Source organism: Micromesistius poutassou, assembly GCF_964030765.1.
Source record: "Micromesistius poutassou genome assembly, chromosome: 2".
Classification (NCBI taxonomy): Eukaryota; Metazoa; Chordata; class Actinopteri; order Gadiformes; family Gadidae; genus Micromesistius; species Micromesistius poutassou.
The window spans coordinates 9,536,042-9,557,485 of NC_140272.1; the positions used below are offsets into that span (position 1 = coordinate 9,536,042).

Below are 21,444 nucleotides of genomic sequence, written 5' to 3' on the forward strand. Positions count from 1 at the left end.
TTTAATTTGGGTTTGTCCTCAAGAGAATAATCCACTTCATTTCGAGGCTGGCTTTGTTCTTCGATTTTACCCTGGGAGTATTAAACATTGATGACACCATATATTAGAGATATAGTGGCCATAAAAAAGCACATTCTCTCTGACATTAAAACCTATTAAATGCCATATTTTGTATCAGCCTTGGTGTAATTGTTGATTTTAACTTGGCGGAAATTGACTTCAGGAGCAGACGTTGAGAGGAGAGTGTAAGGAATACTTGCTTGTTTGCATGTTGTCATTTCATAAAACATTGTGAATCTCATTCATTCTGGAGGGTTTTAATTTACTCTGCTTCCACATGGCTCCACCACAGCGTTTAGTAACATGGCTTTGATTTCAACACCTTTTGTATAGAATAACAAACATTTCCCATCAGAGAAACTGCCATGCCATGTTTGGTTTACGCTCTGGTTGTTGGCGGCGGGGGGGGGGGGACGACTACGCTGATAAAGGGTGCTCCGCCTCCGATGCGAAAATCGGAGTGTAATTTGCAATTGAGAAATAACAATGGTGGATTGTAATGTAAGCCCTACGCGCTCTGCATACTCTGCATATGGGGAGCGGTGGCGCTGGCCACATATAACTTGGGTGAAGTTGTTTTTCCTCAGTGTGTGTCCTTTCCTTACCCATTATTTCTGTCTTCAATATAACATATCCTGTGTTCCTTCCTTCTGTACCCCAATCTGTTTCTCTGTTGTCAAGCCAACCTGTTATTCCTGTTTGCTTCAATCTATGCAACATAATGATTTGATTTGTTGGGCTCTGCTCCCTTTGCTTGACCTCCTAACATGTGTTTGACCTCCTAACATGTGCTGCCTGTGTGCTCGTCTCCGTCTCAGTGGGTGGCAGTTTGGTTGTTATAATTTTATCATTTCAGTTTGCACTAACGGAATCACAATACATGTGCAACTCTGTATATGTGTAAGTGTGCACATAAGGTGTGCACTAACCTCTTTTCTTTACTCTTTTGTAATATATGATCATGTGGAATGCTTTGGTCTAAGTGTCATGTCATTTGAATGCATCAGAACAACAAAATAATGATAATCAAGCAATTGAGGAAGACACTATATATTTATATAGATATCTATATGTAGATATATTTCTATATCTATAGATATATATCTATATATATATATGTGTATATATATATATGTGTATATATATATGTGTGTAGATATTGATAACTATCTTTATTTATATATATATATATATATATATATATATATATATATATATATATATATATATATATATATATATATATATATATACACATACTTAAAGCCATCAAATTTGAAGCACCTGAGGGTCAACTCAATGTTGAGCATGTCCTGTAGATTCCTGCGCAGCACAGACGACTAGTCTTTGGTGTGCCGATAAAGAATGTTAATTTATAGGCTGTAATATTCATTTACTCTTGCCAATGAATAAAGTACAATGTAATCTTATTCAGCAACCCATGATGTCTGCAATGTTTTCTCTGGTACCCCCTCCTCCCCCAGGTACTGAACTCATGATGGCTCACCTGATGATCGGTCACCTGCTTTTAAAATTTACAAATAACCCACAGAAATGTATAAGTATATGCTGCAATGATTAAGCTTTGCAAAGAGATAGTTTAACTTACCTTAATACATAAATAATAGATTTTGGTTTGTGTGTTGAGTCAAATGTAGGTGACGTATTTTATTAATGGGACAATTAAATGGTGCAGTTTGTATAATTTAGTGGCATCTAGTGGTCAGGTTGCAGATTGCAACCAACAGAGCAGCAACACACCCTTCTCTTCCAAAAATGTATGAGACGCTATGATGGCCTGCACTGGCCTGTATTGGGTAAGGTGGCCTGTATTGTGTTGTGTTTGGTGGCCTACAATAGCCTGTAATGTATTAGGTGTCCTGTACTGGCCTGAATTGTGTTAGGTGTGAAAGTAAAGTTATTTAGTCTGTAAAGCTATGGCTTGTAGTTTACAAGTAAAGATGGCAATTCTGTCTGTAAATGGTAAGTCCACCCAAACTCGTTTTTGTTCTTGCTTAGACGTGGTAATGTCTTATTTGATCGTCAACATAGTAATCTATGCCACTGTTACTAAACTAAGACCGTAATTAAGAGACAACAGCCATACAATTATATGTTCCTGCCGGTCTTCTGCCAGCCAGTTTGAGAATGTTCCTATCTGCTCAGAACGCAGGGGGTGTTGAGGTGTGGGTGTGTGGAGCATCAACCGTCCTGACAGTGGTTGTTGTTGAAGGCCATGTCAGATAGAGGGTTAACCTTTGTAACACCACGGTGTGTGGACGTGTGGTGCTCCATCAGAGCAGCTGTGCCTGTGTGTGGAGCAGTCTGTACGTCCTGGGCTACTGTAGAAACATGGTGTGCTCCATGGCGGTACACCCACTCAGTAGATATAAAAGGGCTGATTTTAAGGTAATGAAAACAGGATTCTTATTATCATGGGATTATACAATAATTAAAACATTATTACATTACATTCATGTCAAGTCTGTTCCGCTAGATGCCACCTAATTCTACAAACTGCACATTTAAATGAACAAAAAGGTTATAATATTAAATTGACTCATCACAGCCATTATTGGAGATTACCTTCGATTTTAGTTTTTGTTGGATTAGCCGTATGGAGATGTTGGATTTCAGTAGTTGCTCCTATTCCTATTAATGCTATCAACCAGGCCCGGTCACAACCAGGCTCAGTCAGAGCCAGGCCTGGTCACAACCACAAGCAGGCCCGGTCACAACCTGGCCCAGTCACAAGCAGGCCCGGTCACAAGCAGGCCCAGTCACAACCAGTCCTCTTCTCTGGACCCCCCTCACCCTGAGGCCAGGAGTAAAGAGACTGGAGGGTAGGGGTAGGAGGAGGCCAGGAGTAAAGAGACTGGAGGGTAGAGGTAGGAGGAGGCCAGGAGTAAAGAGACTGGTGGGTAGTGGTAGGAGGAGGCCAGGAGTAAAGAGACTGGAGGGTAGGGGTAGGAGGAGGCCAGGAGTAAAGAGACTGGAGGGTAGTGGTAGGAGGAGGCCAGGAGTAAAGAGACTGGAGGGTAGGGGTAGGAGGAGGCCAGGAGTAAAGAGACTGGAGGGTAGTGGTAGGAGGAGGCCAGGAGTAAAGAGACTGGAGGGTAGTGGTAGGAGGAGGCCAGGAGTAACGAGACTGGAGGGTAGTGGTAGGAGGAGGCCAGGAGTAAAGAGACTGGAGGGTAGTGGTAGGAGGAGGCCAGGAGTAAAGAGACTGGAGGGTAGGGGTAGGAGGCCAGGAGTAAAGAGACTGGAGGGTAGTGGTGGAAGGAGGCCAGGAGTAAAGAGACTGGAGGGTAGTGGTAGGTGTTGAAGGATGATGCAGACAATCAAGCACACAACTGGTGTCTCACGGTAGAGAGAAAGACAATGACGAGTCACGTCAAATACGTGCCTGTTTGTATGCTACAGCTCAGTATCACTCATCGCAGAATTAGCCTTAACCCTAACCCTGCCGAACATTGGCTGCGGGGCTATATTGCCAAGAGACCCCAGTTAGCTTATTGGCAAGCTTTCATCAGGGGCTGTGATGTGAATTAACTTATTCTATTTGATTAGTCCCCACAATATTAAAGCTAACATTAGTACCTCATTGGATCAGCTCTGACTAGTTTCTGCTTCTAGATATAATGGTCAAGACACCATATAAAGTGTATGGGTCTGAGATATATCAGACCATATGGGCGTGGCTTCTTTACCATTCCACCCATGCCAATATAGACTGAAGTTCTACCTGGATTTGAGAGATACTTCCAACTCCGGAGTGCATCCGTTTACCTTGTGTCTCTGAATAAATCATAGTGTTGAACTGTTACCCGTGACAATGAGCCTCTCGCAGGGTTGCCAACTTTTGGGTTTTGGCCGGAGTGAGACTCTGTAGAATCTTATAATGCTTACATGACTGTGTATTTGTGAATTTTTTTTTCGCCGATACGCGCGACAAGATTTGATTGACAGCGCGAAATTTTTCCTCGTGAACGGCGAGCGCGTTCACGTGGATTCGCGCCGCGAATAATTCGCCCCGCGAATAAAGTTAAAATATTTCAACTTCTTCGCGGCATTCGCGTTGAAACAGCCAATCAGCGTTCACTCCGTGTGGGTAACGTGGGTGAAGTAACGTAAAACAGCCAATCAGCGTTCACTCCCTGGGTGACGTCACGTAACAGCCAATCAGTTCACTCCCTGGGTGAAGTAACGTAAAACAGCCAATCACCGTTCAACCGTTCAGTGAACCGCAGCTTGGAGGAGAAAGTGATTGTTGCCGTTTGCGACTCCCGCTCTATATCTACATATAATATATAAATATCTATATCATATAATATATACGATATATATAATATCACGGCACAAAGCGGTGTGCGCCTCCGGATTATATTATTAACCCATAAACGACGGGCTCTCCCTCTTCCACAACAGGTACAGACACATCTCGGCCATGGTTGATGAGAATGAATTGGCATGAATGACCGTTGTCAGGCAAAAAAAAAATTCGCCCCGCGAATGCACACAAAAATGCACAGCGACAGATTATGATTTGTCGCGCGGCAACATTCGCCTATTCGCGCGAATAGGCGAAATGGGACAAAGTGCGGTGTGAACACACAGTAACGGGTTTTGGGGTTTTTTTTCACTCCAGATGCGTGAGAGTTGGCAACCCTGCTCTCGACTCAGTCCACTTCGGGATGTGGGCAACTGGATTGGAGAGTGAAACGAGGCAAAAACACGAGGGCAATTCCGAAAAAGTATGAAGTTTTATTCACTTCCCAAAATAAAGACCGAACCATAAATAAACAAAACAAAATCCCTTGGTTACAAAATATAAATTAGTTGTTCAAAAAGAAAAACTGTTTAACTGTCTAACAAATTTGCTAGATTAGGCATAATCTATCATAACAGAATGGGCAAGTACTGGCCTCGCGTCAAGCCAGTCTTACCTTTCCTCCCAAACACGTAATGCAACACCCCTTAAATAAGGCACCTGATTTGACCCAGGTGGACCAATCAAGGCCCGTTAGTCCATACCATGTACCAGGGGGGAACATTTCACATACAAGCCTTTTCCTGGAAGTGAGAAGGGTTTCACTATCTCACACCGTCATACCTCTCCCGAAACCAAGATACCAGAGGCTTAAGAAGTACGCTTTATCAGCTTTTGGTGAGTGCAAAGGTGTTTCCTGCCTTATAGGTTGTTAGTTTAGACCAAAACTCCTTAGGCCTATGACTGCTTGAACTGCTTTTGTAGCTGGTGGATGATGATGACCCAGACATTTGCCATGAGGAGCCATGATTACTAGCTGTTCGGTATCTGTTTCCATAAAATTTACTTTTATTGTACCATTCAATGGTACAATAACAAGCATATGTTGAGTTTATGTGCTAAAAGTCATAGGCCAGTGTGGACTTGGTTACAGAGTGCTTAGAGCAGAAGCTCCATATACATTAGAAAATACTGCATTCAACCATGGCAACTTTGTGGAATCAAGCATACTTTTAGGTTAGTATTTTCTGTGCCTTCAGCAGCACATTGAAAGCTGTGGATGTTGTAAGCCAGGTGATAAAGGGCATGATAGCAGAAGAGATTAAAGAGGCGCTACTGTTTTCAGTGCAGATAGATGCAACCCAGATGTCCCCTCTAAAGACCAGGGTGCAATCATTCAGATGCCGATGGTGAGCAACTGGTTGCTGTGGTGGTGCTGTTAGTTCCAATGTTTCACAGAGGTACTGAAAACGACATGACACAGACATTGGCACACATGTGGGCGACTCCCTGATGGTGCAGCTAGCATGCAGGGGCGGTATCAAGGGCTCGCCGCCTCTCTCTCAGATACATGGACTGGTGTTATGCACACATTCTGAACCTGCTACTGGCACACACAACAGGTAGGGTGGTAGAATGCACATCTCTCTTTCTTTTCTTAATAATGTTGCAGTGTTCCTCAGAGAGTCCTACAACTGTATAAACAGTTAGGAGGAATAGGAGAAGTAGACTTGTCTGATCTTGGGCATGAAACTCCCAGGCTGGAAATGTCTCTAATATGGCCTATGTCAGATCCTATCAAATAGACAAGAGACTATTTACCAACAGTCTCGAAATTAAGACGTCAGCTTATGGGCGGGGGTTGTTACCTGGCTATAGCAGAAACATTACAGCAGACTACAAAGGTTGTACTTAGTATCCTGTCGAAAGTGCTCATTCTAAAGATGTTTACAATAGACTGAGTGACTAGAATGAGTTTTCTAAGGGACAGTGGAATAGCGAGGCTACTCCTAGCTCCTAGGCACCGTAAAATCCAATTATTCCACCAAACAAATACAACAAATTAATGTTTCATTGGAGAAGATTAATAGCAGGAAAGGTTCATGGATGCTGTTTGGCGGTGATGTTCGGATGGAGTCGGACATCAGAGAGCTTCAAGAGACACCTGCTCCAAAAGAGATAAAACAAGCCTGAAATAACTCTGTTTCAGTCGGCTTACTTCTGTAGTCTGCAGGTTTTTATGACTGCGGCACATTCTTTATCGGCTTTAGCGTTTAATGTAGCTATTTGAAGATAACACTAGTACTCTTTTTATCGGAAGCTGTGTGGAGAATTCATAATGCTGGAAGCAACATGCACATACTGTATATGATCCACAGACAAAGTCAGCAAACGTGCCTTGTTGGTTCATCATCACAATGGTTTTATAGAACCTGCCAACCGTTCAAAGAGCTGTTCCCAGGGGCCTCAAGGACCAGGCTTGTTTATTTGTAACATCATAAGCTCATTTTAAGATAAGATTAGGTTGTATTGTCCTCCGGAGAGGAAATGTATTGCCACAGGCATCCATCACATAGAGCATTAATGACACAGAGAGAACAGAGTGTATATAGACAGACACACCAGAGCATGAGACATCAGGTGGTGAGTCTTTAACCGCTAACAGGAGCAGCTGGCTCCTCTATCAGGAAAAGTCGGACTCTGGTTCACTGGCCCAGTAACAAATGGTTTACCCACTGAACCACTAGGCCCTACCATAGCTGCCAGGATTCAACCAGCCTCTACCAGCATCAGCATCTTTGGTCCCCCAAAACGCAAGCTCCATACTAACAAGGACAACTTCGCCACGACCTTAGTAACTTTATAAATATGTAAACTGGAAACTAGTTCTTACTGGATTACGAATTATGTCTTTGCTCTACGCTTTATGATGGAGCAGCTTTTAGGTTTGATGCACCACAGGTCTGTTTATTCTTTTAAATCAGGGCCCAAAACATTTCTGTTTGCCGCAGCTTTTAATTGAAAATGCAGTATCAGTATCTAGTATTTGTAATTTATTACATTTGAAAGATGTTTATGTTTTTATTATGTTTTCCACTTTCCTTGCCTTAATCTCTTTAAATGATTGGTGCTGTGTAGATAAACTTGCCTTGCCAGACAGCATTTTTCACCAAGGGAAACCTTCCTCTCGTGTTGTCAAGACAACGGTGTTGCCAGCAGTGATGGTGGAGAAGCTTCTGTCATCCCAGGAAGTGGTATCATAGCTTCATTAGGGCTTGTAAGCTGGTGGGAGAATAGTTGTAGTTGATGTCATGTGAATGTGAAACCAAGGAACAAGTATCTTGTGTGTGTGTGTGTGTGTGTGTGTGTGTGTGTGTGTGTGTGTGTGTGTGTGTGTGTGTGTGTGTGTGTGTGTGTGTGTGTGTGTGTGTGTGTGTGTGTGTGTGTGTGTGTGTGTGTGTGTGTGTGGCTCTATAAAAAGCCTTGCAGCACAATGATCAGCAGTGAAGGGCTGTAAGTCAGAGCACTGATGACCCTGCTCGTCACCCACAGGGCGGACGTAAGTACTGCCTCCATTCTTCGCAGCCCACAAGGAGCTTATCGCTTTTTGTCATCCGAGAGATTGTAAGTCTTGTGAATTTTCTCTGTATTAAATCAACGTATGAATGAAGTTGTTATTTTCAGTTCCGTATCCCCCCGCAACCAATTGTCAACTGAGTTTTAGGAAAATGTAAACTTTTCTGGAGTGGGTCCAAAGTGGTGGTGCACGAGTTTGATCATTCATGATGAGTGTCCATGATCATAGGGAGCACATTGGCCGCTGAGGTCTGCTGTTGTGATTAATGTAATTCATGGCTGCTCTTTATCCATTGCAGAAGATGTGGTTTGGTCGTAAGCCTGTGCTGTTCCTTGCTGTTGTTGTTTTGGCTCTGGTCCCAGCAGGCCGGTGTCAGCAGGATGAGAGGTGAGTGCTGTGCTGAAGGAGCTCTTTACCTTCTGTAGGCGTTAGGGAGGGAGAGTAAAACCTGTGACCTCTGGTCGCCATCCAGGCCACCCAATATTGCAATGATTAAAAAAATATGAGCTACTGTTAAACACATGGTATTACAAGTGTTTTTTGTAGTGACTACATGTTTTTAGGAACCTAAATGTTTCTGCAAAGCAAAAAGCATATTAGTGTATTTACCTTAAAACGTGTCTATGGGGAAAATAAAAGCGTTTCACCCGAGAGGTTGGACGCCACCAGCAGGGGGAGCTCTTGTACTTGAACCTCCCTATTTGGGGAACTGATTGCTGCAACCATCCCACCAGTGTTCAGTAAGATTACCAGTACACATCCCTCCAGTACATGTTGTAATACCGGTGCACAATAACCATTGATTTGAAGTAATTGTTACACAGTTCAGAAAATATTACCTTTTTATTGTATCATAAAAATGTATTTCAGAGATGAAAGTGTTAAGATCTCTTAAGCTCCACAAGTAAACCCTGGCTCAGCTTTGGACTGGGATGACTTTGAGAGTTAACCCATACGTGTGTGTGTGTGTGTGTGTGTGTGTGTGTGTGTGTGTGTGTGTGTGTGTGTGTGTGTGTGTGTGTGTGTGTGTGTGTGTGTGTGTGTGTGTGTGTGTGTGTGTGTGTGTGTGTGTGTGTGTGTGTCTAAAGCTTCATCCGGCTTAGGTTGTTTTGAACTAGTTCTTGTTGTTGATGGTACAGTGGACTAGATGCAGTAGAACAATCTTTCTGTACTGTTCGTCACTCAGTGGCGGTAAAAGGCTGAGCCCCCTCAAAGCCCCCCATCCCAAAACCCCAGTCATTTTGTGATGACAGATATTGACGGTAAAAAAACATTTTTTAATAATAATGTGGTGAGCAGCCCGGAAATGACCGTACAGGTGCGCAGGTTATAGTAGTTTGCAACTCTCGTGGCCCACACACACAACCCTGAGAGTTGCCTTTATGTAAACATAAGCTAGTTCTTGTCTTTGATGGCACCGTGGAGTGCATGTAGTAGAACAACCTTTCTGCTCCGTGTTCCCCCTGCCTCAGCCGTCGCTCTGTGACCGAACACCAGCTACTGCACGACCGCGGCCGCAGCATCCAGAGCCTCAGGAGACTCATCTGGCTGTCCAGCGCCATGGAGGGCCTGCACACCGCCCAGCCCCGCTCGGCCCCGCTCAGCCCCCCCAAGGCCCTCCGCCTGGGTCCAGGGCTGGGGGTCAGCCTGGGGGGAATCCCCCAGTCTACTGTCGCAAACGGCCAGTACAGAGCAGCCAGGGACAACCTGCTCAGAGACTTTTTTAATCCCTACCTGATGCCACTGCCAGAGAGAGAGCCATAGTATCATATATATATATATATATATATATATAATTGAATCCATTGCATGGACAACAATACAAAGTATTGGATACATCACTCGTTATGTTTATGCTCAATATGTGATGGAATATTTCTTTGTCTTTTTTTTTATTATCTGAACTATTTTTGATATCAGTAAGGTTTCTATCCTTGTTTAACTTTGTATTAAGAAATCTACTAGGTTGTGTATTTAACTGCGTAGTAATAATAGTAAATATGGCTCAGATAAATACATTGCAATCATAATCTGCCAAATAATTTGGCATTATATATGTCTTTTCCTCACCCTGATGGTTGATTTGTTGTCCCCATATAAATACAGAAAGAAGACGTCTTTAAGGTGAGCCAGACGTTGGCCATGTTTGTGTTCTTGGTTTGATTCAGTTACAAATTGATTTCAATAAACAATCAGAACATAGAGAAGGTCACAAATAATCCTTTAAAATAGCACTTTTATTTGAAGTATTAATGTGATTTAAGACATGTTTTGGATTGTTACGTCATATGAAAACAATTATTATAAATATAGATGATATTGATATATTATATCTATAATTGTATAAATTAATAAAAGAGGGGAGATTGTCTTACTCAGTTCCACATTATTGGCCCAGGGAAGATGCTGGAAACATTTGAAACACATGTGCACTGCCACACTGGTATTGCACCTCATTACCAAGATATATGGCCAATAAACAGCAATGAAATACCTAAATTTGCTTATGAAGAGCGTATATCATATGATATATGCAATGTAAGTGTGTAAGTTACTTAGATCGTATTACAAGAGCTATTGGGATAGTGAACGTCTCTCTCAAAGTATGTAAGGTTTCTGAATCCTTCATGCAAATCAATTAATTTACCGTCACACAAATACATTCATACAGGTGGTTCACGTGGCAAATGGAACAACAAATATTCACCATACTGAATTATTCAAATGAATTAAAATGAAGTTTGTCCTACTGGATTAGAAATGTTTTATTGCAAACCATAATTGCATGCTGAAGTGCTTATTCTGCCAACTTCTCTCCAAATATTTTTTTTATTTGAATTGATATCTAAATACTTAATTTTTGTAATAAAAAAAAATATTTACTCATTTAGATAAAAACAAACAATTGTGCATTATGGACAATACAGATTGATCACCAAAAAGTGAACATCATCAAGGCTGATGCAGTAGAGGTGGTCTTGGAGTTATGATGATGTTCTGTGTTGAGTCAACTGTGTTCCTATGTTGAGGGAGAGAGAACGAGAGAGAATATAGCAGTATCAACATCATGTTATGTATCACAGTATCTACCTGCTGTACCTGCTCTGACTCTTAAACATGGGTTTAGGAGCTCGGTGAACACAGCTTCAAGGTGTATGTAGCATGAAGCATTATTCACTGTGTCAACAACGTTACCCAGATTCAGATAAGGGTTTTTTAATGACCCTGGTGGTCTGAATCTACCTTAAAGCAGTCCAGTGTTTCCAAAAAAGTACAGAATAAACCTTTAACTCATGGACCTATGGCAAGATCCGAGGGTTGTCAAGAGAGAAAAACTAAAAATTGATTAATAAAATAAACAAAGAAATGCAACTTCCCTCCCTCTCTCCATCCCTCCCTCCATCTCTCCCATCCTCCCTTTCTCTTTCCTCTCCATCCCTCTCTCCTCTCTCCTTCCCTCCCTCTCCCTCCCCCTCCCCCTCCTCCTCTCCTCTCCTCTCCTCTCCTCTCCCTCCCTCCCTCTCTTCCTCCTTCTGACCCTCCCTTCCTCCCTTTCTGCTCCCAGGGAAACAGTCCCTGATTGATCAGAAGTGGGCAGGGAGTGGTCTTAAATGTAAATTGGGTTAGGCGTGCATCCAACAGAGCACACATTTTACAGAGCATTTCAGTCACTAATAGCTGAATGGCATTTTGAATCAATGACACTCAAATTATAGGTACAGCAACTTTAACTACACAGTACACTACCAATGTAGTTTGCACTGTGTCTATTGGCCCCCCGGCTCTACCGATGTAGTGTGAACTGTGTCTATTGGGTCCCCAACAATACCAATGTAGTGTGAACTGTTTCTATTTTGTCCCCAACAATACCAATGTAGTGTGTGTCTAGTGGGTCACCAAATCTTCCCCACTTTACCCTCCACCGCTCCGCCCCACAACACTCACTCTGGCTAGTACTGCAGTATGTCTGCCAGCTTCTCCTGGTAATACTCATAGTTGTCCTTGCAGTCTTCCCAGAGGTTCAGGTCACATTCATCGTTCTCCACAAATGTGTCCCAAATATAGGAGAAGTCCAGGGGCTTCATGATCCTCAGCTTGCAGCCTGCCTCCTGCATGGCTTTGAGGCCCGTCTGGATCTCTGGCTCCTCCCACTCAAACAGCCGGGAGGCGAAGATGCTGAGCTTTAAGTTCTTCCTGCTCTTCAGAGCCTCCACTATTTTGGACGCACAGGCCATGCAGGGACTAGATGACACGTACCTGAGGAGTCAAACAACACTTATATACACTATATAGCCCATAGGTTTGTAGTGTTATGTCAGTGTTATTGGGCGTATTCTGTAAGAGCCATACCGTGTAAAGGGTAAGGTTAGATAGGTACCAGATGGGAGACATACCATATAAAGGGTAAGATGTACCAGGTGAGAGACATACCATGTAAAGGTACATCTTATCTAGGTACCAGGTGAGAGACATTCCATATAAAGGGCCAGCTTAGCTAGACATAACATGTAAGGGGCCATCTTAGCTATGGACCAGTTGAGAGACATTCCATGTGAAGGGTCATATTAGCTAGGTACCAGGTGAGAGACATGCCATAATAAGGGTAATCTTAGCTAGGTACCAGGTGAGAGACATACCATAATAAGGGTAATCTTAGATAGGTACGGTGGGAGACATACAATATAAAGGGTAAGCTTAGCTATGTACCAGGTGAGAGCCATACCATGTAAAGGGTCATCTTAGCTAGGTACCAGATGGGAGACATACCATGTAATTGGTAAGCTGTACCAGGTGAGAGACATACCATGTAAAGGCACATCTTAGCTAGGTACCAGGTGAGAGACATTCCATATAAAGGGCCAGCTTAGCTAGACATAACATGTAAAGGGTAATCTTAGCTAGGTACCAGGTGAGAGACATGTGAAGGCCAGCGTAGCTACGTACCAGGTGATGTTGTATTTGCGCCCGGGGTCGTAGTCATGCAGTATCTGTAAGAAGAAGGCCTCCTCGGCGTGCAGGCCGGCGTGCTCGTCCTCCAGATAGCCCCGGGCCAGGCCCTCGTCCGCGCCCTTGTCCACCAGGTAGCACAGGAAGGTCTTGTTCCGCCCTGAGGAGTACTCCACGTTCTTGAACTGAAACTTGAAAGCGAAAGGATCGATGCGGTCTCTGTTTCGGTTGAAGATGAGAAATGAAGAAAAAGATAAATACTGACTTGAGATCTTATCTCCATGAACACATTTTCTTTAAAACAATCTTTAGAGCTGCTTGTTAGAAGAAAACATATTATCTGTAATGTATCTGTAAATGTATCTGGTACAATTTAGACATCCATGTTGGCAGAATCTTCAAGCAACTGATATCAAATCAAAGCGGACCATTTTGTGAGGAAGCAGAATCAAGCAGGATTGGGTTATGGAAACATTACTGCATCTTAATGTCTCACAGTGTGACATGGAGCCCCTCTGGCTGGCAGGGGGGCTGCTCTGAGAATTCAAAAACCTCCAGAGTCCACTCTGACCACTGTGAACTGTGTCATGCAAACTGAGTCAGTGGACATGGCTGGGTTGGGTTTAAGACGAGTAGGAGGGGTTTAGGGTGAGTGGGAGGGGTTTATGGTGAGTGGGAGGGCCTTAAGAGTGTAGATCGTAACATTGTTGTAAACAAAAAGAGAGGTAGGTGTCGGCCACTATCTTTAATTTGAAGAATATATCAGTTATAGGATGCAATTTAATTCAACTTTATTGAAATCACTATCGATCAGCATTGTCCAGGTATATTAAGGCTACAAGCTAGCTGAAATGTTATGTATTGCAACTTTAATAAGCTTATGTATTGCAACTTTCCAAAGCTTTTGTCCTCAGTGGTTGTGTGCATGTGTGCGTGTGTGTGCCTGTTTGTGTGTGTAAGAATGAGTGTGTGTATTGTCATGGCAGAATGTGCTACAAAGCTAGCTTCTATCTCCTCCCTGTAGGTCGATTGACTCCGACCCCTTTCTAAGATACTTCTACCACATAATAAAAAGAGTTCAAGTAGCCGGAGGGATTCCTGGTGACCATAAGGTCAGGACAGCAAGATAATCAGGTCAATGTAGGCTTCTATTTTAGTGTCTGCCAACAGTGGAATCCTAGATCTTTATTTATAGACCTGTGGCCATTGACATATTCAACAGCAGGAACCAGCAACTCTTGTTGCAAGCTCCTTTAAGAGAGATACATAATGTGTGTGTGTGTGTGTGTGTGTGTGTGTGTGTGTGTGTGTGTGTGTGTGTGTGTGTGTGTGTGTGTGTGTGTGTGTGTGTGCATCTGTGTGTGTGTGTGTGTGTGTGTGTGTGTGTGTGTGTGTGTGTGTGTGTGTGTGTGTGTGTGTGCGCGCGTGTGTTGCGTTTGTTTGCCTGTCTTGTGTGTGTGTGCCTCAGCTTGTTAGTGTTCTGGTATATTCATCTCTGTGTCATGTTGCTCACGTTACTAAACCGAAGAGTGCGTTGCATTATGTTCTGATCAAGCCGTCAGGTGCCATAGTGATCAGCCCTTAACTCAACCCTCCTGTTGGCACTAGTGGTGTGAGAGTGGTGGAGGTGAGCGGGAACGTACCCTGTGATGATCTCAAACGGAGGCAGCTCCATGGGCTCCACAGCCTCTCCGTTGGCAGCACTGGCCTCCACCTCTCCGTTCCCCAGCGGCTGGCCTCCATCGCCAACCTCCACCTGCATCGCCCCTTCCTTTTTGTCCTCAGGCGCTTCTGCCACCGCCGCTTCCTTCCTCTCTTTCCTCCTGGGCTGTGCAGTCTTCCGGTCCGCCATGGCTCAGTGTGGAATATATGTCCCGAGTGTCCGGGTGTCCGGAGTCCAGAGTCGGGTGGAGGGTTTGAGGGGGAGAGCAGAGCAGAGAAGCGAGGAAGAGAGACACATAGAAGACAGAGACAGCCTACACAGCAGACGGGAGCACGGGGGACTTGGGAGTGGAATGGTAGATAGGGGAAAAGCAGAGACCAGGATGTGGCCAAAATGTCAAAGCAGGAGGTGAGAGAGGGGCCGTTTGACCGACACAGGCAGCTGCTGCTCAGACGCCATCCAGAGCTATTAAAAGACAAACTAGGTGGTGGCCAGGGACAGACTATTGCTGAGTTAGTATGTGTTTGTGTGTGTGTGTGTGTGTGTGTGTGTGTGTGTGTGTGTGTGTGTGTGTGTGTGTGTGTGTGTGTGTGTGTGTGTGTGTGCATGTGTGTGTGTGTGTGTGTGTGTTTCAAGTTCTGCCTAACCTGCAAAGAAAACTTTCCAGCAAAACTTTGTGTGCTTGTGTGTGTGTGTGTGTGTGTGTGTGTGTGTGTGTGTGTGTGGGTGCGTGTGCGTGTGTGTATGTGTGTGTGTGCGTGTGTGTGTGAGCGTGTATTTTAAAACGTCCTCTTTACAGAGGTTACTCCTGAACCACTTAGGTCTTCATAAGGTTTGTACCAATGTCACTTTGTGACAGAAAGAGAGGTGAGTGGTAGGAAGGGGGAGCAGGGACTAGGATGTGGCCGACGTGTACCAGGAGGGGGGGGGAGAGGAACACCTGACAAACACAGCAGCTGCTGCTCACACGGCATCCAGAGAGGCTTTGTGCAGGAAGCCCTCCTCTCCCATGGGAGAAGAGAAGCACAGCTCTCCCATGGGCACCAAGACATGAAACGGCTGATACCAGCAGCACCAGGACCGTAGAACAGGCTGATACCAGCGGCAGCAGGACCGTAGAACAGGCTGATACCAGCGGCAGCAGGACCGTAGAACAGGCTGATACCAGCGGCAGCAGGACCGTAGAACAGGCTGATACCAGCGGCAGCAGGACCGTAGAACAGGCTGATACAAACAGTTGTAAAAATATCATGTTCAATAAATAAAGACAAATAATCTTCCTTTCATTGTGAATGTTACAATTGTCAATGCTAGTAAAAAAACATTGGATTCAAAACAGAAGGAAGTATGAATCCCTGGTTAAATGTAAAGGTTAACCCAAGATCAAAGGTCATACTCAACCAAGAACCATGGAGCCCTTATTTAGCCAAATTTGTATGAATGCTGGTATTCTCTCTGCTTTCCCTAGCCTTCCCCCAGCGCTACAGAGGACAGCACATCACTGGCTGCTTCTCCCCAGCCACCAGGGTGTTTACTGTAAGGGCCAAAGGAAGACGTCATATCGTCATGTATACATGTACTGTTTTCCTGCTTCGGTCTGAACACTGGGACCGGCTCAAGAACAGAGTTTTCCCGTACCAAGGTTGATGTTGATAACAGCCCAAGTGAAATTATGTGGTATTAAGTATTTTCCAATAAATTAATTTTTCGTTTATAGTTGTTAATTGTAATAATTGTTCATAGCTCCACCCATTCATAAATGGTTTATTAGATTTACCTTAGAAACTAGGAATTGTTTTATTGAAGTTGAAAAATGTCTTCAATACGCAGCTGGTAAGAAACTTTTCCTCTAGCTTCATGGCACACCTCATTAAACACTGGCTACAATCTTGCAGATGTTTTCACAATTGACTCAGTAAGTACGCAGAAACTGAATTGTAGATGGAAGCCTTGTTTGTTTCCGTGGTAATACCATGTTCTTACCATATCCCTGATGAAGAGCATTCAATCGGTATTGAAATGAACCTCTACCATATGTCCCACAACATTAATAAGGACAACATCACAATTTACTCTGTAAGTAAGGTGAAATTATTCCATCGTTTCTAAGGTTCATCTAATTAACCCTTTATAAATGGGCCGAGCCATGAACATTAACAAACAACAATTTTAACTAATTTATTAGAAAGTTTCTTCATTTCTGGATAGCACCTAATAAACCTTGGATAACTGCAGCTGTAACTTGATTGTGATAGAGGAGATGTTTCTAAGAATTGGTCGTTAACTTTGCTAGTTGTTCATTATCTCTGAGTTATTACCTAAAAACCACCCGGTCCTTAGCTGATGACTACTGGAGCTTATTCTTAGTGTAGGCCTACCAGCAGTTCTCTCTCTGTGTTTATCTTTTTATTTACCAGTGGTTATACCCCAATAATATGTTATCATTTACCATACATTAACCGGGCTAATAATTGTAAGTATTATATAATTTACTGGTTAATACTTAGTAAGTAATGTATCATTTATCAGGTTAATATTTAGTAATTAATGTATCATTTACTGTATATTAACCAGGTTAATACTTATTAAGTAATATAAAATTTACAGTTTATTAAATATATATATATATATATATAAAGGAAAGGTTAACATTTCTTGTTTTAATTATTTTAAATTGATACAAAAAACGATGCTGCTGTGATGGATGACAAAAAAAATCCCACCAATGTTGCATTATTTGCAACATTGCAAATAAAACATCTTGAAATTAGCACTATTTTTAACTTAATATAAATTATGACTTTAATAGGCCTATCTTTAATTTATTTCTAACAAGCTAGGCGAGTAAATAGGCTTCCTATCTTTAAATACATGTAGAAGCGCTTCAAATGTGCAATATATATATTCTGCTTATTTCTACTCGCCTCTCTGTTCTGACAAGCAAGCATATAAATAATTTTATTTATCATACTTTATTTGTCATTTGTCATGGCTATTTTGCGTAGTAATCAGTAGGTTTTTTATTGACCACCAGATGGAGCCAGTGTCTTCTATCTTTGCTCTAGTTATTCACACACAAGCCAGGCGATGTTATTCGCCCCTGAAGGCTATTTATAACCTACTGTGACTGTGCCGTCAGATGGTCCAGTGCTCAGTTCTTCATTAAACAGGGCATTTCAATCAATGAGAATCCCTGGAATTTAATCTGCCAGTGTTCAGCATTACACCACCCCCACTAAACACGCACATACGTACGTACGTAAGTACGCACACACGCACACGCACACACACATAGACCCACACAGACACACATCAAGTAGACCAAGCAAACAAACACCTCTGTCTTTTCTAAATTAAATTCAAATTGTGTGTGTGTGTGTGTGTGTGTGTGTGTGTGTGTGTGTGTGTGTGTGTGTGTGTGTGTGTGTGGCTGATTGTGTGTGTGTGTGTGTGTGTGTGTGTGTGTGTGTGTGTGTGTGTGTGTGTGTGTGTGTGTGTGTGTGTGTGCATATGTGTGTGTGTGTGTGTGTGTGTGTGTGTGTGTGTGTGTGTGTGTGTGTGTGTGTGTGTGTGTGTGTGTGTGTGTGTGTGTGTGTGTGTGTGTGTGTGTGTGTGTGTTTTGTGTGTGAATTACAATTAGTGTGAATTACAATCACCTGTGGCCAATTACTCTAAAGTTCCAAAAATGATCCATAGGATAGTAAATAGCTGATTGTATGTCTGCTCTACTCACCATGAGGTAACAATGTTCAGTTTTGTTTCTCAATGGGAGAAAGTGTTTCACATTTGAATGTGAAACACAATAAATGATATAAATCCATAAAGTAAAGCAAAATGATGTTGCAATTGAATTACGACAATAAATATTAACCTACTTGGGATTTCTGAGCAAATGCACATTATTTGAGACATTAACCTGACATAACATCACACACACACACACACACACACACACACACACACACACACACACACACACACACACATACACACACACACACATACATACACACACACACATTATTAGAGTGTTGATAGTTTTGGCGAGGGCTTTCAGCAGGTCAACTCCACAGTGCACAGACAGCAGATGTTTAGCCTTCCCTCCCATTCATTAATGAACGTTACTTTGGCCTTTCCCCATTCGCTCATAACCCCCCCTCTGTCAGGGGGGGGCAACGATGTCAGGGGAGAGGAGGCTCTCATGGCCATGAGGCTGATGTCTCATCTCTATCTATGAGGGGAGAGGACAGAGTCTCTCACGGCCATGAGGCTGATGTCTCCTCTCTCTCTGTAAGGGGACAGAGGCTCTCATGGCCATGAGGCTGATGTCTCATTTCTCTCTGTGAGGGAAGAGAACAGAGGCTCTCATGGCCATGAGGCTGATGTCTCATTTCTCTCTGTGAGGGAAGAGAACAGAGGCTCTCATGGCCATGAGGCTGATGTCTCATCTCTCTCTGTGAGGGAAGAGAACAGAGGCTCTCATGGCCATGAGGCTGATGTCTCATCTCTCTCTGTGAGGGGAGAGGACAGAGGCTCTCATGGCCATGAGGCTGATGTCTCATCTCTCTCTGTGAGGGGAGAGGACAGAGGCTCTCATGGCCATGAGGCTGATGTCTCATTTCTCTCTGTGAGGGGAGAGGACAGAGTCTCTCAGGGCCATGAGGCTGATGTCTCCTCTCTGTTTGTGAAGAGCCCAGTAGGCTGGGAAAGCGAAAGCTTTGACAAAAACCAACCTGCTGGGTAACATTCCTGGCATCATATCGTTGTTTCCTCCATTCATTGTCAAGGAAAGAATGTGAGTGATTAGTGATTGTGACATTTTGGAGGAAAACACTCTTCTTACCATGTCATTTGGTGCACATAGTTTGACTGAAAGGTTGACAAGATGTTGATCTTGTTGATGATTTTCAGCACATACAAATTTACCTTGGTATTTCCATCTTTCTAAACTAGAAAGATATTTTTGGTACAACCTTTCAGACTGAACTATTAGACAATGTGAATGATGCTGATGATCTTTGGGGCTGGTCCACAATAGAAGTGTGTGTGGGGGACTTATACAAGTATAGTATATTCAAATACGTTCTTTATAAAACATAGCATCAAACAAGTTAGTGTGTTGCACCATTCAATTAAATGGTTCAGTTTTAAGCCAGCTGCTGGGGAAAGATGAACCCATTCACTATGGTTTCACTAGGTGACGCTCTCTGTGCCTGTCTCTCTGCCAATGACACACGAACAGTAGTAGTGTAGCTAATGCCTCCACATTTTTGGCTTGCAGATATTGGATTTCCAACACTCAGATAAAATGCAGTTCATGAACCTGGTCTCAGTGGTGCGGTGGAGACCACCAGGGACCCCTAAGACACGTGCACAACACATGCAACATCACACATTAAAAAGTGCCCGCTTCATTTGCACTTCATATTCTACTCTGTCTGGCTGCACAATCTATTGACCTAACAAACATTCAAAAAGCGAGAGTAGTTTCGGTTCACTGTTGATCAAGCCGTGTATCAGGTTAACCTGATACTCTGCAACAGAGCTCACCTTGTCACTTGAAACCGTGCTGCTTTCAGGCCCTCTCTGCCTATCTGTTGTTCACTCTGTTATCAGCTAGTTCTGCTTTATCTGAGTCTATGCACTCAGGTACATGATTTGAATATCATTACTAAATATGTATTGATGTAAGTTAAAGGGCTCGTGGTAATATGAATGCATTTGAGATTATCATGAGAGAATAGAGAACAGAGTAGAGAATAGAGTAGAGAAGAGAGTAGAGCAGAAAGTAGAGAAGAAAATAGCGAAGAGAGTAGAGTAGATAAGAGAGTAGAGTAGAGAGTAGAAAGTAGAGTAGAGTGTAGAGTACAGTGTAGAGTAGAGTAGAGGAACCCTCAGACTACTGAACCCTCAGGCTACTGAACCCTCACCCTCAGACTACTGAACCCTCACCCTCAGACTACTGAACCCTCAGGCTACTGAACCCTCGGACTACTGAACCCTCACCCTCAGACTACTGAACCCTCACCCTCAGACTACTGAACCCTCACCCTCAGACTACTGAACCCTCAGACTACTGAACCCTCAGACTACTGAACCCTCACCCTCAGACTACTGAACCCTCACCCTCAGACTACTGAACCCTCAGACTACTGAACCCTCAGACTACTGAACCCTCACCCTCAGACTACTGAACCCTCAGACTACTGAACCCTCAGACTACTGAACCCTCACCCTCAGACTACTGAACCCTCAGGCTACTGAACCCTCGGACTACTGAACCCTCACCCTCAGACTACTGAACCCTCACCCTCAGACTTTTGAACCCTCAGACTACTGAACCCTCAGACTACTGAACCCTCAGACTACTGAACCCTCACCCTCAGACTACTGAACCCTCACCCTCAGACTACTGAACCCTCACCCACAGACTATTGAACCCTCAGACTACTGAACCCTCAGACTACTGAACCCTCAGACTACCAGCCTGCTACTGAACCCTCAGACTACTGAACCCTCACCCTCAGACTACCAGCCTTGGCCCCCTGGTCCCTTTAGTAAAATCTTGTATGGTCTGCAGCACTCTGTCGGGTGTCTGTGGTGTGTTCGGCCCTCAGGTGGTGCAGGCTGACAGCTCTTCAGCCAGCAGGGTGATTGTCAGATTAACCTTCAGGTTGGGATTCCTCTAAAATAACTTTTTTAATTAGCTCACGTTACCAACTGACCCGGTTCAACGGTTCTGTCTGTCTGACTGGAACAGAGCCTGAATACAGAGCACTCACGTCGGTTCTGCTGTGATCTGATGAGGGGATCACTGGTCACACATTACAAGCTCAACAGTTAAAGGTCCTTCCCTCCAGCACTGTGTCAGCCTTGGCTGTATCTAAACCACAAAGTAAAAGATACAATGTGATACCTTCTAAATAC

The 21,444-nt window shown here is 43.5% G+C and overlaps 2 protein-coding genes across 2 annotated transcripts; one reads left to right on the forward strand and one right to left on the reverse strand.

The window, feature by feature from the left end:
- Positions 1 to 8,208: 8,208 nt before the first annotated feature.
- On the forward strand, positions 8,209 to 9,671 carry pth4 (parathyroid hormone 4; the record flags this gene model as incomplete). The annotated part of the gene is made up of 2 exons (XM_084464747.1): positions 8,209 to 8,294; positions 9,380 to 9,671. 2 exons carry the CDS (start codon positions 8,209 to 8,211, stop codon positions 9,669 to 9,671), a joined length of 378 nt encoding a protein of 125 aa, XP_084320873.1.
- A 454-nt stretch (positions 9,672 to 10,125) lies between these two features.
- On the reverse strand, positions 10,126 to 14,913 carry apobec2a (apolipoprotein B mRNA editing enzyme, catalytic polypeptide-like 2a). The gene is made up of 4 exons (XM_084463552.1): positions 14,498 to 14,913; positions 12,852 to 13,073; positions 11,853 to 12,164; positions 10,126 to 10,926 (listed from the first exon to the last, which is right to left on the reverse strand). The coding sequence occupies exons 1-3, from the start codon at positions 14,704 to 14,706 to the stop codon at positions 11,858 to 11,860; spliced, it is 738 nt and encodes a 245-aa protein (XP_084319678.1). The 5' UTR covers positions 14,707 to 14,913; the 3' UTR covers positions 10,126 to 10,926; positions 11,853 to 11,857.
- Positions 14,914 to 21,444: the final 6,531 nt, after the last annotated feature.

Coding starts and splice junctions, on each gene's coding strand:
- apobec2a (XM_084463552.1), bottom strand. CDS start 14,706: ATGGCGGACCGGAAGACTGCACAGCCCAGGAGGAAAGAGAGGAAGGAA. Junction 13,074..14,497: donor CCGTTTGAGATCATCACAGG/GTACGTTCCCGC, acceptor CAACCGAAACAG/AGACCGCATCGATCCTTTCG. Junction 12,165..12,851: donor CGCAAATACAACATCACCTG/GTACGTAGCTAC, acceptor TTGACTCCTCAG/GTACGTGTCATCTAGTCCCT.